The sequence below is a fragment of the Drosophila novamexicana genome, unplaced genomic scaffold (assembly GCF_003285875.2).
Source record: "Drosophila novamexicana strain 15010-1031.04,08,12 unplaced genomic scaffold, DnovRS2.1 tig00000008-arrow-pilon, whole genome shotgun sequence".
Classification (NCBI taxonomy): Eukaryota; Metazoa; Arthropoda; class Insecta; order Diptera; family Drosophilidae; genus Drosophila; species Drosophila novamexicana.
In genome coordinates this window covers 5,861,450-5,875,329 of record NW_020824765.1, presented here as the reverse complement: position 1 = coordinate 5,875,329, position 13,880 = coordinate 5,861,450, and the positions used below count along the sequence as shown (strand labels likewise).

The 13,880-nt window shown below is 43.0% G+C and overlaps 7 protein-coding genes across 8 annotated transcripts; 4 read left to right on the top strand and 3 right to left on the bottom strand.

Moving 5' to 3' along the window:
- Window positions 1–1,219: 1,219 nt before the first annotated feature.
- LOC115762142 (general odorant-binding protein 99a) lies at window positions 1,220–1,911 on the top strand. The gene is made up of 2 exons (XM_030704256.1): window positions 1,220–1,343; window positions 1,410–1,911. The coding sequence occupies exons 1-2, from the start codon at window positions 1,299–1,301 to the stop codon at window positions 1,797–1,799; spliced, it is 435 nt and encodes a 144-aa protein (XP_030560116.1). The 5' UTR covers window positions 1,220–1,298; the 3' UTR covers window positions 1,800–1,911.
- Window positions 1,912–2,805: 894 nt separating this feature from the next.
- On the bottom strand, window positions 2,806–4,964 carry LOC115765025 (polyadenylate-binding protein 2). Of its 2 annotated transcripts, none has more exons than XM_030708388.1 (6): window positions 4,741–4,964; window positions 4,296–4,525; window positions 3,648–4,049; window positions 3,445–3,578; window positions 3,305–3,374; window positions 2,806–2,840 (listed from the first exon to the last, which is right to left on the bottom strand). In XM_030708388.1, exons 2-5 carry the CDS (start codon window positions 4,392–4,394, stop codon window positions 3,332–3,334), a joined length of 678 nt encoding a protein of 225 aa, XP_030564248.1. In that variant the 5' UTR covers window positions 4,395–4,525; window positions 4,741–4,964; the 3' UTR covers window positions 2,806–2,840; window positions 3,305–3,331. The 2 variants fall into 2 exon arrangements, with proteins under 2 accessions (XP_030564248.1, XP_030564256.1); XM_030708396.1 differs by having other exon boundaries at window positions 3,305–3,371.
- Window positions 4,965–5,104: 140 nt separating this feature from the next.
- LOC115765037 lies at window positions 5,105–5,804 on the top strand. Its single transcript, XM_030708408.1, has 3 exons — window positions 5,105–5,292; window positions 5,351–5,647; window positions 5,762–5,804. Exons 1-2 carry the CDS (start codon window positions 5,127–5,129, stop codon window positions 5,620–5,622), a joined length of 438 nt encoding a protein of 145 aa, XP_030564268.1. The 5' UTR covers window positions 5,105–5,126; the 3' UTR covers window positions 5,623–5,647; window positions 5,762–5,804.
- LOC115765008 (snRNA-activating protein complex subunit 3) lies at window positions 5,581–7,068 on the top strand. The gene is made up of 2 exons (XM_030708362.1): window positions 5,581–5,647; window positions 5,762–7,068. The coding sequence occupies exon 2, from the start codon at window positions 5,766–5,768 to the stop codon at window positions 6,966–6,968; it is 1,203 nt and encodes a 400-aa protein (XP_030564222.1). The 5' UTR covers window positions 5,581–5,647; window positions 5,762–5,765; the 3' UTR covers window positions 6,969–7,068.
- A 139-nt stretch (window positions 7,069–7,207) lies between these two features.
- Window positions 7,208–9,248, bottom strand: LOC115765017. The gene is made up of 3 exons (XM_030708374.1): window positions 8,921–9,248; window positions 8,329–8,830; window positions 7,208–8,239 (listed from the first exon to the last, which is right to left on the bottom strand). Exons 1-3 carry the CDS (start codon window positions 9,093–9,095, stop codon window positions 7,768–7,770), a joined length of 1,149 nt encoding a protein of 382 aa, XP_030564234.1. The 5' UTR covers window positions 9,096–9,248; the 3' UTR covers window positions 7,208–7,767.
- A 248-nt stretch (window positions 9,249–9,496) lies between these two features.
- Window positions 9,497–11,379, top strand: LOC115765001 (coilin). The gene is made up of 4 exons (XM_030708350.1): window positions 9,497–9,603; window positions 9,736–9,871; window positions 9,936–11,166; window positions 11,223–11,379. The coding sequence occupies exons 1-4, from the start codon at window positions 9,539–9,541 to the stop codon at window positions 11,357–11,359; spliced, it is 1,569 nt and encodes a 522-aa protein (XP_030564210.1). The 5' UTR covers window positions 9,497–9,538; the 3' UTR covers window positions 11,360–11,379.
- Window positions 11,379–13,519, bottom strand: LOC115764995 (nuclear pore complex protein Nup50). Its single transcript, XM_030708336.1, has 3 exons — window positions 13,241–13,519; window positions 11,897–13,182; window positions 11,379–11,818 (listed from the first exon to the last, which is right to left on the bottom strand). The coding sequence occupies exons 1-3, from the start codon at window positions 13,455–13,457 to the stop codon at window positions 11,480–11,482; spliced, it is 1,842 nt and encodes a 613-aa protein (XP_030564196.1). The 5' UTR covers window positions 13,458–13,519; the 3' UTR covers window positions 11,379–11,479.
- Between the last annotated feature and the right edge of the window lie 361 nt (window positions 13,520–13,880).

Genomic DNA, 13,880 nt, shown 5'->3' with positions numbered 1-13,880 from the left:
TGCATTATCAGAGACGCAGCTACAAATGAAGAGACACGTTGAAACTTCCTCTGCCCTTGTCCTGCTCCGAGTAACAGCAGTGAGGGATCCACTTGAAATCCTGCTGAGCTTATTTTTGATTTAAGTGTCTCTATATACAATAGAAGTCTTTCCTGCTTTCCCTATTGAGCGAGCATATAGCTAACCTGATATCTGGCTTGTAAATGTGTTTAGCTCGCAGTCTATTATCAGCTTAGTGCTAAGCGAAAGTGGAATTTTGTTTTTCAAAATCCAAACACATGTTGTATAGCATTTTAATTGGTTATGAATAACTATGATTGTTCTAGTTGAAATTATTTATAATAATTAATAAGTCATAGTCTTAATGTACATAAAAATATTCGCTTGCTGGGATCACTTCAAAGACGCATAGCTAAGATTCGGATCGTGACAGCAGGAGTACTCTCTGAAGGGACAAGCTGACCAGACAAGACGAACGTGCCAGGGATTAAGACGGAATGTTATAGTAGCCAGAGAAACCAAGGCTGGAGATGTTGTAGTATCTAATTGTGCCGGAACAGTGAAGTCTAAAGGCATTCTGTTATTTGCCACGAGGACCTATTAGGTGCCTATTGTAGATCCATGAGCACCTCAGTTAGTTCTCGTATTTTTTCTGGCTTTCCTGGATCAGACCTTGGTTCAGAACTGGCTAAAAATGAAATTGTTTACTTGAAGATTTCCAATTATTATATAAACATGTTTTTACCTATCGAAAGTGCAAGATTTTGGTTTATCCAGCTCTTCAGACTGGGATTCTGATGCTCCTCGATGAGATAGCCGCCGATTTGGCTGATTATAATAATGGCATGGCAAAGGTCAAGCTAATGGACAATTTATTCCAAGCGCAATAACAAAAAAATTACGATTCCAAGTGCTTTACAGAGAATGCTGTAAAATATATTTACATATGTGCCAGAATCAAAAAAACAAATAACTTAAATTAATCTGTGCCTTAGTTAAGTACTTAAAAAAAAAATAAAAGTACGACTTTAAAGGCGAGTTAAATTTTCCATATCAAATTTAAATTGCACGTAGCGAACAAAACGGCGACTCAATTGAAGCCGATGTGCGGCCCCCGTCCGCCCCCGTCTGGCCGCGACTCGCGTCGGCTCCGGCCGAAGCATGCCCCCAAATGAAAGGTATAAAAGCCAGAGCACCACGGTAGTCAGTCATTAGTTTTCACTCCGGTGCCATACACAGCAAAGCAAGTTGCCTGATTTCAATATAAACTAAAAAAAAAAAAAACTAATCCTGCAATTATGAAGAACGCCGTTGCCATTCTCCTGTGCGCCTTGATTGGCCTGGTAAGTGTGGCTTGATAGCCTGGAGCCAGCATTTGGTTACACTCTAATCCTAAACACGTTGTGCAGGCCTCCGCTGGCGAGTACAAGGTCCGCACCGCCGAGGATCTGCAGAAGGTGCGCAAGGAGTGCGCCGAGTCCAACAAGGTGACCGAGGCGCTGGTTGCCAAATACAAGACTTTCGAGTATCCCGATGATGAGATCACACGCAGCTATATCAAATGCATTTTCAACAAATTCGATCTGTTCGAGGATACCAAGGGCTTCAAGGTTGATAACCTGGTCGCCCAGCTGGGCCAGGGACGTGAGGACAAGACCCTCCTGAAGGCTGACATCGAGAAGTGCGCCGACAAGAATGAACAGAAGTCGACACCCAACGCCTGGGCCTATCGCGGCTTCAAGTGTTTCCTGAGCAAGAACCTGCCACTGGTACAGGCTGCCATCCAGAAGAAGAACTAAGCGTTGTCCATCTGGCATCCCGTCGAGCAATCGAGGATCAGCATTTGAAATGTTGCATTAATTTTTTGGATTCCTGCACTTTGTTTAATTGAAATAAAACCCGTATAATAGCGTGCGTTAATGCCAAGTTTAGTTTATTTTGAATTTTCTGTTTGGGAAACACATGCTATATAGTTGAAATATATATATATATTATATAATGCTTAGTTATGCAAACCATAAATAATGCCGGGAACTCGGAATTCAATTGTTGCCTCGCCGCCAGCTCCCTCTCTTTCTCTCTCGCGCGCTCTCTCTCTCTCTCCCAACCTTGTCCCACCCAAAGGAAAGGCATAGAAAAGTTGTTTAATTCGTTTATATTTCTTCATCTTTTCGATATTATCAATTTTCTTGTATACTATTATGTATATATGTTACTTTTTTTCGAATACATGAACAAGATTTTAAAATTATCTTGGGATTTCTTTTCTTTTTTATTATATATATATATATTTTTTTTATTTTGTGGTGTTTTCATCTTTTCCTTGTCTGTTCTTTTTTCAAAATTTTTTTATATATCTTTTTATCCTCTTTTATTTTTGCCATCTTTAGAACTTCTTTTCTTTGTTTTATTTTTTATGCTGCTTTTGTTTGTCTTCTTTTTTATACATATATTTTTTACCAACTGTTTTGTCATCTTTTTTTAAGTTTTGCAGTTTATATATATAAATATATATAATTATTTTTTTTTTATTTTTATTTTGAAAAATTAAAAAGTGTGATAAGGGGGTGTTTGTGGTGTTGGGTGCTTCAAAAAACATTATAGCCAAGTACGTTTTTTTTTTAAATCTTTTCCTTGTTGATTTTCATTTTATTGGTTTCATCTTTTTTGCGCCTTTTTTTAGAAATTTTTTTCGTTGGTGCAGTTGATTTTTTTTTAAATATTATTTCTATGCATATATTTTTTTGTTGGCGTACTCTTGCATTCTTTTTTATTTTTGTATTTATTAGCAAAGAAGTTTTGGCAATAAAATGTTTTTTGAAATTATATATTAAAAAAATCTGAAATCAAATATTGATTGGATTAAAGAAATGTGTTAAAAATAAAATTAAATAGCTGTTATTGAAGTGCCCCGTTCTTGGTTTTAGATATATAGACAGACGGAAAAGGCACATGGCCAAAAGTACGGATTGTTGTTGACAAGCACGTATACAAGTGTATGAGTTAAAATGTACAAGTATTAGTGGACTTTCTCTATGTGCACAGGCTCTCTCGTATACCCCAAACATGAAGCTTTTACAGCAAAAGCGTCCGTGTGCATTATACGTGAGTTAAAACTAAATCACAGTCTGACGGTTTTAAATCGATACAATTGGGTTTTTTACTGCACTTTGGCAATGGAAGCGGACTGATTGATTATATACAAATGGGCTTTGCACAATGGGCATACGCTATGTTAAATATCAAATGTATCTCACAAGGCATATGCCCGCAGACTATTTATGGTTTTGTTCAGTCAACTTACCTTACTATAAAATTAAGAACACAATAATCAATACGGCGCATAATAATTGGCGCGGCCGCGGTAACCTCTTCTGAAACGAAAGACAGACCGGAATTAGCCAAGCACCAACAGGAATTGCAAATCTATGCTAGCTGCCTTACATTGCGCGTCGAGCGCCACGGAAAGTGGAGTGACAGCAGGCACGGGACACGCGTGCTCCTCGGCCGCGGAAGCTGCCACGCGCGAAGCGATTTGTTGTGGAGAGTCCCGGTCGGTTGGTACGCTTCGACATGACCTGCATGAGAGCAAACATGAAGAGTTAGTTCACATGGACAATGGATTATGGGACATTAATTGGATGCACCTTTATTTGACGTCCTCGGAAGAGGGTTTCGTTCATGGCCAGTGCCGTTTCCACGTACTCCTTGGAGCCAAACTCAATGTAGGCAAAACCCTTGGGATGTCCGTCAGCCTTATTGCATAGTATGGTAACACGATTTATGGTGCCGCAACCATGAAAATGTGCCTCCAGCTCCTCGGCAGATGCACCATAGTCCACATTGCCCACATACACGGACCTTGTGTCAATCTCCTGTTTCTCTTCAAGTGAAAGCGGCACCGTGGCCAAACCGGTTGTTGAACCGCCTGCCATTTGTTTGTCTACCTCTGATTGCATTTGCTTTATTTTTTCAGCCTCCTCCTCCATCTCTTTGACGCGTGCCTTAATGGCCTCCAGCTCGGGATCGATCTGCATGCTGCCCTCCTCCTTAAGTAATCAATTGAAATTTGAAAATTTTGGTTATTTATTTATTATTATTAAGTTATGCAAAGCTATGCCCAGAATGCGTTGTTTTAGCCGACTGGAATTGTGATTGAGAGACGACGCTTCGAAAATGGCTGCCGCTTTGTGTCGCGAGCTTTGCGCATAAAAAAAAGCTTTTTCGCGAATTTCAGTGTGCTTTTGCATTCAAGGCGAAATGGAAACTGGTTTCGTTTGGCTTCTCACACTTACCTCTGTTTCAGTCACAATTTCAGTCTCCTGTTCGCCGTTTGTCTCCTCCAGCGACTCCAAGAGCTGATCCTCGTTTAAAGTAATATCTTCATCGGCCATTATATTGCTTTTATTGATTTGTCGTTTGACTGTTTTGAACTTTGGTGTTTTTTTTTTATGTTTACTAAGCTTAACTTTTGTCGCGTAAAAGCTTATTGCGGCACTGCGGTACTTATCGTTATCGTGATTCACTGTAAAGAGAACGTGTTTGATGGAAGAGCACGCCAAAAATTCGATTAATAAGGCATGCTCAAAGAGCGTAGGGTCTGATAAAAATGTACGTGTCTTAATTTGGCGCTATTTTTTGCACATTAATCATCAATAAATGCGTTGCAAATTATATGCACCATACATTGATGAGAGTACACATTTACACGCATCGAGTTATTATTTTACCAGCACTTACGTCAAAATACAAGGCAAGGCGCTGCTGCTGACGTTTCTGCGTTCGCTCAAAATGGCCGCTGTCTAATGATAATCCACACGCTACCAACTAACGAAAGTGTGTCTTAATATTAATTTGGTTAATTTGCGCTTGAGCTGTTTTTTGATATATTCTACTGCACACTTTCTGGCACTAACAGCAGCAACAAAATTTACTAATATTTCTGTATTTACAACAGTCCGACACTTTTTTCACAGAAACAAATTTTGTCAACGCAAAAAAACGCAGCGAAAATATATTCGCCTCGGTTTTAGAGACGATACTGTGAAATTATCGTTTAGCTTGAAAGTTATCGATTACCGATAGTCTGCATTAGATTGACATATTCGTACTCAGCTTCTATTACCATGAGCGATTCTGACTCGGAATACGAAGAGACCGAATATTTGGTGTATGCTGACTTTAAAAACCATCTGGCACCGCATCAACTGAAGCACGAGGATGCTGCCATACGTATAATTGCCATTGAGAGCGACACGCCCATGGCCGAGATCAATGGCAACATTTTCAAAGGTGCAGCATGTGGATAACAGCAAACTTAATATGACTATTAACAATTGCACTCTTGCAGGCTCGTATGATATGGCAATGGGCACCAATGTGTTCTTCGAAAAAGACACCAACAGCGTATTCGGAGATCCACTTTATGAGCCAGTTTGCCGACAGCAATATAAATACGTGAATAAATCCGATAAAGTCATCAGTTTCGACCGGGTTTATATTGAGGGCCTGCCACAGGATATCAAACCAGAAGAGGAACCCCAACAAGCTGAAACAAAGCCACAAACCCTAAAGCTGAATATAACCTACAAGGAAGCGATAGAACTATTTGCTGACGACTAGTAAACCCCCCCCCTCCCCCCCTCACGTACGTTTTTATCAGTGATGGAACGTGTGCCAAAGCATAATCGTGCCTAACACGCGTCCATCTCTACTGTAAAGAAAATCTTCCTGTCAATAATCATTGTTATATTTCTTGCAGCAACATGGAAAACGTGCTCGAGCCACCACAACCATCTATAAACCTCCGTCAATTCCTTGATGAATATTCCCAGAAACTAGCCAATCCAGCTGAGAAACCCTTAAAAAATGACCCCTTCTATTTTGTGCCCAAACCACCCGTTTCGCCGGATGTGGCAGCCAGTTGCTCCTTGGCGTTGCTTAGCGCACCGGACGACAACGTGGTCAACCCCTTCGAGCCAGGCGCCGAAATACAACGTCCCAACGTGACAAAGCCACAAATGGATCAATATGTGCCCAAGACATACACAGCCATAAACGAGCATAAGGCCAAATCTCGACGGAATCCCTTTACGCGCACACAATATAGTCACCGTCTGATTGCCGAATCATCTGGCAACGGCGACTTTTCCATGTTGTGGACGCTTGAACAATTCGAGCTGGAGTTAACAGTGCGTTTTTATAGGCCACCGCGTGCGGCACATCGTGGCTTTAAGCTGGAGCGACCCGTTTTTGCCGAAGAGTTCATCTGCCTGGGAAGCAATTATCTGAGCGAGCTACGCGACAAAATCTCCTGCATATGTAATGGCAAGCGATTCGTGGATATTAGCAAGGAGCCCGAAGCTCCTCTGCCTGTGCTGGAGACAAACCCGGGCTACTTCTTTATAAATGGTACATTCTATAATGATACACGCAATCCCAACAATTGTGACTACTCCCAAACGGTGCTTAATTGGGCACGCACCGCACAGGGCGTACAGGATGAAGAGTTTACGGTGGCTTCCATGGAGACAACACGTTTCATAGATCTTACTGTTAGCCTGGGTGCACCAATGCAATATCTGCATCATGGCAACTGCGAGCACTTGTTTGTCTTCTCCCAGGTGGAAGTATTGAGACCTCACAGCAAATATCTCGATCGCAGTCTATATCCCTTTTTGCGCGCCTTCAACACCTTCAATAGACGTGCCTGCTACATGTGCGGACTGCGTGGTTATCATTTCATTGTGGAGCATTCTCGCAGGCAATTGCATGATCCCTCATATCTATGTCGCACCTGTTACTATAGCTTCAACTACGTCAATGGCCAAAAGGTGGGTCAGTTTAAGGCCTATCGCATATACGCGCACATGGAGCGACCGGATGAGGAGTCGGAATGCCAACCGCAGGAAATACTGGACGTAAATAGTAGCAGCGAGGATAGTTTGGATTTGGATGAGCTCAGTTAATTATAGGTACACACATAATATAGTTTAATTTAATTTTATTTCGATAAAATATATTCAAACATAAATTATATATACTGTTTGTGTTAAATAAATGTCAATACACGTTGTAACAATAGTTAAACATTTGCTGCCCAGTTTAAGTGATCTATATACGTATATTTAGTATAATAGCAAAAGTTAGTTTGACATTAGGAATCAAATGCATCGTGTATATATATACATACATATATATAACACAAATATCTTGAGTTGATGTATACAAATACTTTGTTTTTTAGGGAGCTTCACATACATATTGCATATGTAATACAAATTAGTATTAATATCAATTAGGTGTACAGACTTTGACCAAGACCAATGGAAAACGAGATAATAGACTAATTTTGGCCAATAACATATGTGTATTCTATATGTAAGTATATATGAATACAAATATACTTATTACAGTTATAGATTAAAAACATGCATATATATAAATATGCACATATATATGTATATACTATATAGTATCAATTTTTCGTTTGTGCGTGTTCAATTGTGTATGTGTGTGTGTGTTAGTGTGTGTGTGTGTACAAATGCATTGAAACACTCGTCGCTTTTGCTATGGCCTGTGTGTGTGTTTGCTCTCAAGATTAAGATCCGGATCGAGCAATTCCAATTCAATCTATAGTATATAGATATATATATATATAACTTCTGGCAGTGCCGTTAACTGTGTAGCTGCCTCTTAACCTCTTTGGTTTCTTAGACTGTGCTCTTCACTAGGATTTAAAGCTAATACCAGGCACTGGCCATGCGCCTAGCTTTGGAATACCAATTCACGCTCAACGGACAGATACTCCAGCATTTGGGCTGGCACTGGCAGCTGGGCCAGCTCAGCGACGGTCATTTGGCTCTGCAATACACGCCGGCACAGATCCTGCAGCTTGGGCATGTTTAAGTAACGACTTAATGGATACTTGAGTATCACTGGAAATGGGGGCTGCATTTCGTTCGGCACCTTGACAAAGCACACGAAATTATCGTTTGTGCAGCGATGCAGAATGTCCTTAATCATATCCACAATCGACTCGTATTTCAATTCCTCAAAGTGCCAAAACTCATCACGATACTCCAGACGATAATGCAGCGTGACGTTCACAATGCGAAAGCTGAGCGTAAATTGTGAGCCGCTCGTTTCCGAATCCCGTACCAAAAACGAGCCGGTGGGCTTATCGCTCAGCTGGCGCTGGGAATCGCGTCGCGAAATCTCGCCCCAGTACCAAACTTGACTGCAACAACAAGGAAATATTGAAAGAAAGGAAGAAAGACAATTCGTCATCAGGTAAATGAGTCATTGCTGGAACACGTTTGCACATACTTGAGCATTTCCAGGCAGGCCTTGTACATGACCTCATTTGGCGCATCCTGTCGCTCCATCCACTTTTTTCGTATGAAACGCTTGTAGTCATGCGTAAATGGCAATGAGGGCTCCACGCGTATAGGCGGCGCCAGAAACTCGTACATGGCATCTGTGGTGCCGCCATCGCAATCGCAATCATCGCCCATGGAGTGCCAGTTGCGCAGGGCGCTCAGGCCCAGCCCCATCTTCTTGCGTATACGCGAGAACATGTTCTTCTTATCCTTACGCTTGCGCAGAGCGCCACCCAGGCTGCTGCTGTTGCTAACGGATGCCGCCGTGCTGGAGCTAGCCTCTGTGGCTCCAGCGATCGGCTCGTTGTTGTTGTTTTGCAGCTGCACTGAATGCGCGCCGGCGGCAACTGTTGAGCTCGAGCTGGCCAGCGCTGAATCCGACTTCTTGCGCCTGGTCAGCGAATGGAACCAGCTGCGCTTCTCCTTAGAGGCGGATGTTGCTGCACTGCCTGGATGGGTTAAAGCCAGGAATTAGTAAAGGGCATTTGGCCAATGTGCTAAGATTTGGCCCAATCTTCCAGTATCCAAAATGTACATACTCTGTTCTGTGCTGCCGGCAGCTAACATTCCCTGGCTGGCTGCAGTGCTGGGTCGATTCCGCTCTGTGGACCCGATGGCCGTGGGCGCTGCTTGACTCCCACTCGCACTGCCATCAGCAGCACCTTGGCCTTGGTTTTGGCTTCGTGATTTTGACTTATTCTCGCCGTTACTCATATTTTCGGAATTCGCGCGCGAGTCTTTGGGTTGCGATTTTTGTGTATATATCACATAATTAGCCGTGGTAGATATTCGGATGACTAAACTTAAATTCAATGTGATAAGAAACTATTTGTTTTCGTTTTCGTTGGAGTAGTATACAAGAAGTAGATAGGGCTCGCTGCGAGGGATGTTAAATATATCGATACTTTACGCAAGTAAAAACGCACGATACACGCATGGACTCGACTAGTTGCTACCCTGTACATAGTTCTTAAATAAACAAAAATTTCAGAGTGTAGAAATATAAAATAAATAAATAGCTCAGTCTAGTCTCCTAGTCTCATTCAATAAGACTCTATTGATCGGTCGATGCTTTTATCGAATAACGCCGTTCTACGCGCCTCTCACCAATCCAGGTAATTCCTTCTGACTTTGATGTTTCATTAATTGAGATTGTAATGGAATGTGTTAGAAGTGATTTGGGAACTGAACTATTGAAACAGCTGAATAACGAGCATACGAGGTAAGTATTTGCCAAAGGTCAATTGAAGTAATTGTCACTCGATAAATATTTATTATCGATATGCTACCGATAGACCAGTGTGTACACACGGCTGTTTGTATGCTCTTTTAAACCTGTATACAACAATTTTAGGATGCACAATTTTCCTATAAAAGTGGATCTATCCAACTTCTTCAGCGATGCACGCAGCTGCTCCTTGGTTTTGGTTGATGTCACATGGGAGAATGTCAAGGAATTACAAGATCATATCCAGAAGCTGTTCTACCTGGTATGTTCAGTTGCAGTTACTGGCTATTGGAATTTATATATTTATTTCAATAAATTTCTTATAGAAGGACATAAGCTTGTTAACCCACGATGGATGCTATGTGCCACCAAAGGAGTCCATCAAAGTAATCAAATCAGCGCAGTCGCTAAAAGCCTTTCAGCTCGACGTGCCCAGCAAAAGTTCTAGGGATGGGGTAGAGGACCCCTCGTGCTTTGCCGAAACTAGCAAAAAGCGAAAAAATCGATCGGCTGAATCGGAAAAAGAATTAATAAGCTCCACGCCAAATCTACCCAAGCGCTCGAAGAGCAAAAATTTTAAAAAAGATGAAACAAGATTTGGGGAACCCACAGTACAAATAGAAAACACAAATGGGAATAGTGAGAAAAGTGTTAAGGGAAATAAGTCCAAGCGCTCGATTGAATCATTTGAAGAGGATCCACAAGCGCCAGAGATCAGCTGTATAGAGCATAATAAATCGGCAGTCACCGTTACTGCGCCCAGCACGCCAAACCAATCAAAGAATCTCAGTAGCATTAAGAAGCAAAATAACTCGAATAATCACATAATATACAAAGATGATGAAGAGGAAAACGAGCCAGCAGATATCACAGCCGTGGAGACGAGCTATCGGGTTGAGCCGGTGGTGCAGGAAGTTGAATTTCGTAGCCTGCTGATGGAGCTGGACTGTAATGCGGGGCGCGTCTTGAAGCTACCACGCAAATCAGAGCCCATCAAAATCATAGAAGAAATTGTAATCCCTGCAACAAAGCTAAGCGTGGCGCTGGCCGCACCAAAGGAAATTGAGCAAGTGGTGTTTGAACCGTTGGAACCAGCCATATCAGCCGAAATTGTAGAGGCAGCTGAAGTAGAGCAAGAAGAAGTAGTACAAGAGGAAACAAAGCCAGCTACTCCGCCCCAGCTTGGTCCAGAAAGCGCACAAATAAAGCAAGATAGCCCAGAGCTACAGGATAACTCGATTGCCGAGGAGCCAACGCAGAGCTTATTGGACTCAGACTCTGAGGACGATGTTATGGTGCTGGATGACACAAATATAGACGACTCAGACTCGGATGTACAGCCAGTGCCTGTAAAAAAGGATGATACATTGGATATTATTGCGGACATGTTGAAGAATGCGGCGCCCCTAACGAATCTACCGAATGTGGGCGAAACTGTCATCTTTAAGCTGGCCAAATCAAAGGGCGTACAACAGCCTGCCGCGAACACCGATTACATAGCTGGCACCTGTAACTATATCAATCGTCGCACGAGATCCATGACCATTGACGTTATCGGTATGTAACTTGAATAAAGCCATAAGATAGCCGTTTTTGAATTCAAATAATTACAGCATGTCCAAACGGTGCTCGTCACTTACTACACCAATATTCTAGCTGCTTGGATGACTCGGACACTTCGTCGCGCGTTTTAACTGTTAACTTCAGAGAGCTAATCGACGCTAAGGTAATTGTGGCCTCTGTGGATTAACAAGGGTTTATTGTTTTTCCTTACATTTCCATGCGTTTATATTTTCATAGTTTGTTTATGTAAACGATCAAATAACATAAATGTGTACGTGAGTTTGAATTCCCTCATCTAGTGAATGTTTCAGACTGTATGCTTTTTAATTTGCTCCAATAGCTCGTCGGCCTCTTCGCCGGTCTTTACGCGCAACAGCATGGACAATGCCTTGGGCTCTTCTGGCGTGGGTATGCACACCATCATGACATTGTTTTTGCCCATGCGCTGGCATGGCAGACCATCGGTTAGTATCAGATTGACCAGTATATTGCCCAGATTGGTATCGGCACGCACCAGCATCTGTGTTTTCTCCGAATCCTTAACGGGCTTCAAATACAACGTGCCCACGCCGCGATCAACAAAGTCCTTGTCCTTTTTCACAAACACCTTGCAGCGTTTCGAGAATATGGCATCGTCCTCAACGACCTGAATGGTGTCAAAAAAAAAAAGGGATTGACCCTAGTTAAGCTAGCTCGTAAACTACCTGAAAGTATCGAGTTTTACCTTATTAAATTCAACTACCGGCGGCCTATCCTCGTCTTCGTTATCTGCATTGGTTTCAGCACTTTCGCTGGCTGTCGGCGGCTTTACATTGCCAAAGGAAAATGGCGTTGTGCCACTTGTAAAGGAGAATCCAGTGCTGGGAGCTGGCAATTTTGTCTCGCCGGGAGGCTTGCCGAAACCGGTAAAGACCGATGTGGATGGCTTATCATCTGACTTCAAGCCGAAACTGAAACCGTTCGTTTTAGGCGGCGAGGTGGCGGTGGCGGCAGCAGCAGCCGCAGCTGCTTCTTGGCCGCCAAAGAAAAAGCCCTGCTTGGGTGAATCCGTTTTGTTGCTCGCAGCCGTTGTTGCCGGTTTGACTCCAAAACTGAAAATGCTGGCCGGCGAAGCTGTGCTGGACGTTGCCTCAGACTTGGTTGGTGTGGTGCTTGGCTTTTGTATATTGCCAAAGGAAAAGAGCGGCGCCGTCACAGTGGTTGTGGTGCCGCCACTGGTAATTGTGCAATTTGGCTTTTTGCCAAAGGACAAGGACGGTAAAGTTGTCCCGGTGGCAGTCGTTGTGGTGGGTTTGCCAAAGAAGAAGCCAGCAGCAGGTGCGGTCGTTGCAAATGCCGCTGCTGCTGGCGTTATTGTTGGTGGTTTCGGTGTTACTGCTGCTGCTGTTGTTTTTGTTGTTGGTGCTGCAACTGTTGTTGTTTCTGCTTTTGTTGATGGCGAAGGCGTCTTCGTCAGGCTTGACGTGGCATTACTTTTGGCTTCATCCTTCTGTCGCAACTCCTTTGCGTACTTGTCGTAGCTGTCGAATACTGGGCTCAGTAAACAATAGGGATTCTTGTCCATATGCTCTTGCAGGAATTTCATCACGGCCATGTTCAATTCAGCCACATTATCGCGATATTCCAATGAGGCGGTGATTGCATTGCCCGCTGTTGTCTTCTCCGCGGGCACCGCCGACTTGAACATCGAGACGGGTGTCTTGGGAAACATTGTTGTTGGATCGTTAGCTGATGTATTGCCAAAAATGGAAGTTGTTGCGACTGCTCGGGTTGTGCTGGGACTGCTGCTGGACAGGGAGTTGCTCGTTAAATCATTCTTGATATTTGCTTCAACTGTTAATCGTTTGGCTGGTGGTGGTGTTATTGCTGCATCATCCTTGGTGGTGCTGATGCTCGTGCTTGGCTTTGGGGAGCTCTCAGCGAACGTTGCAGTTGCAGCCGCAGCCGGCAAGTTAGACAGGAATGCAAACGGAGTGCCGGTGGCTGCGGCTGCTGCAGGCTTGCCAAAACCTAAACGCCAACAAGTGTTATCAATGAAACAAACCCACTTTGAATAACTTGAACGCACCTGAAAAGCCGCTAAATACACTTCTGCCGGGACTCTCGCCGGCATCGTCGGCGTCTGCCGAGCCGATAGCCGCCTTGCGCCTTGTTGCCTTCTTGATAACGCGTGCTTTTAGTTCTTCCGGTGGCGCCGTTCGGAATGTGCCGCGCTCCTCTGGCTCATCCTCTTGATCCCAGTTATCGTGGTTCAGATTCGATGTAGCTTGCCGTTTACCAGCCATTTGTTATTATTAATGTACAAAATATATATGTATGTTTCAGAAGCAAAAAGGAAATATATTGCAGTGCTCGCTTGTTCAGTACTGAGTGAACACAAACGAGTTCATGGAACTGGGTAATTGAACTATTTTTCTGCAGTTCTATTTAGCCAGTTCAGGGCAGGTATGCAGCGTATCGTTCTTGCTATATAGGTGCACAAATATATCGGCTGCATTCTATTTATTTATAAAGTTACTGTATGTGTAACAAACTATTGAGGCGGTATTTATGTGAAAAATTAACGAATTTATAGCAATGGTTCAAAATGTGTTATTTAAGAGGCATTGTTTTTAAAGACCTTATATAACACTTCTTTGGGATCTATCCATTTGAGAACCAGCTTTGTTCAACAGCTTTTTGAGTGTGCAGCCCTAAAACTCATAGCC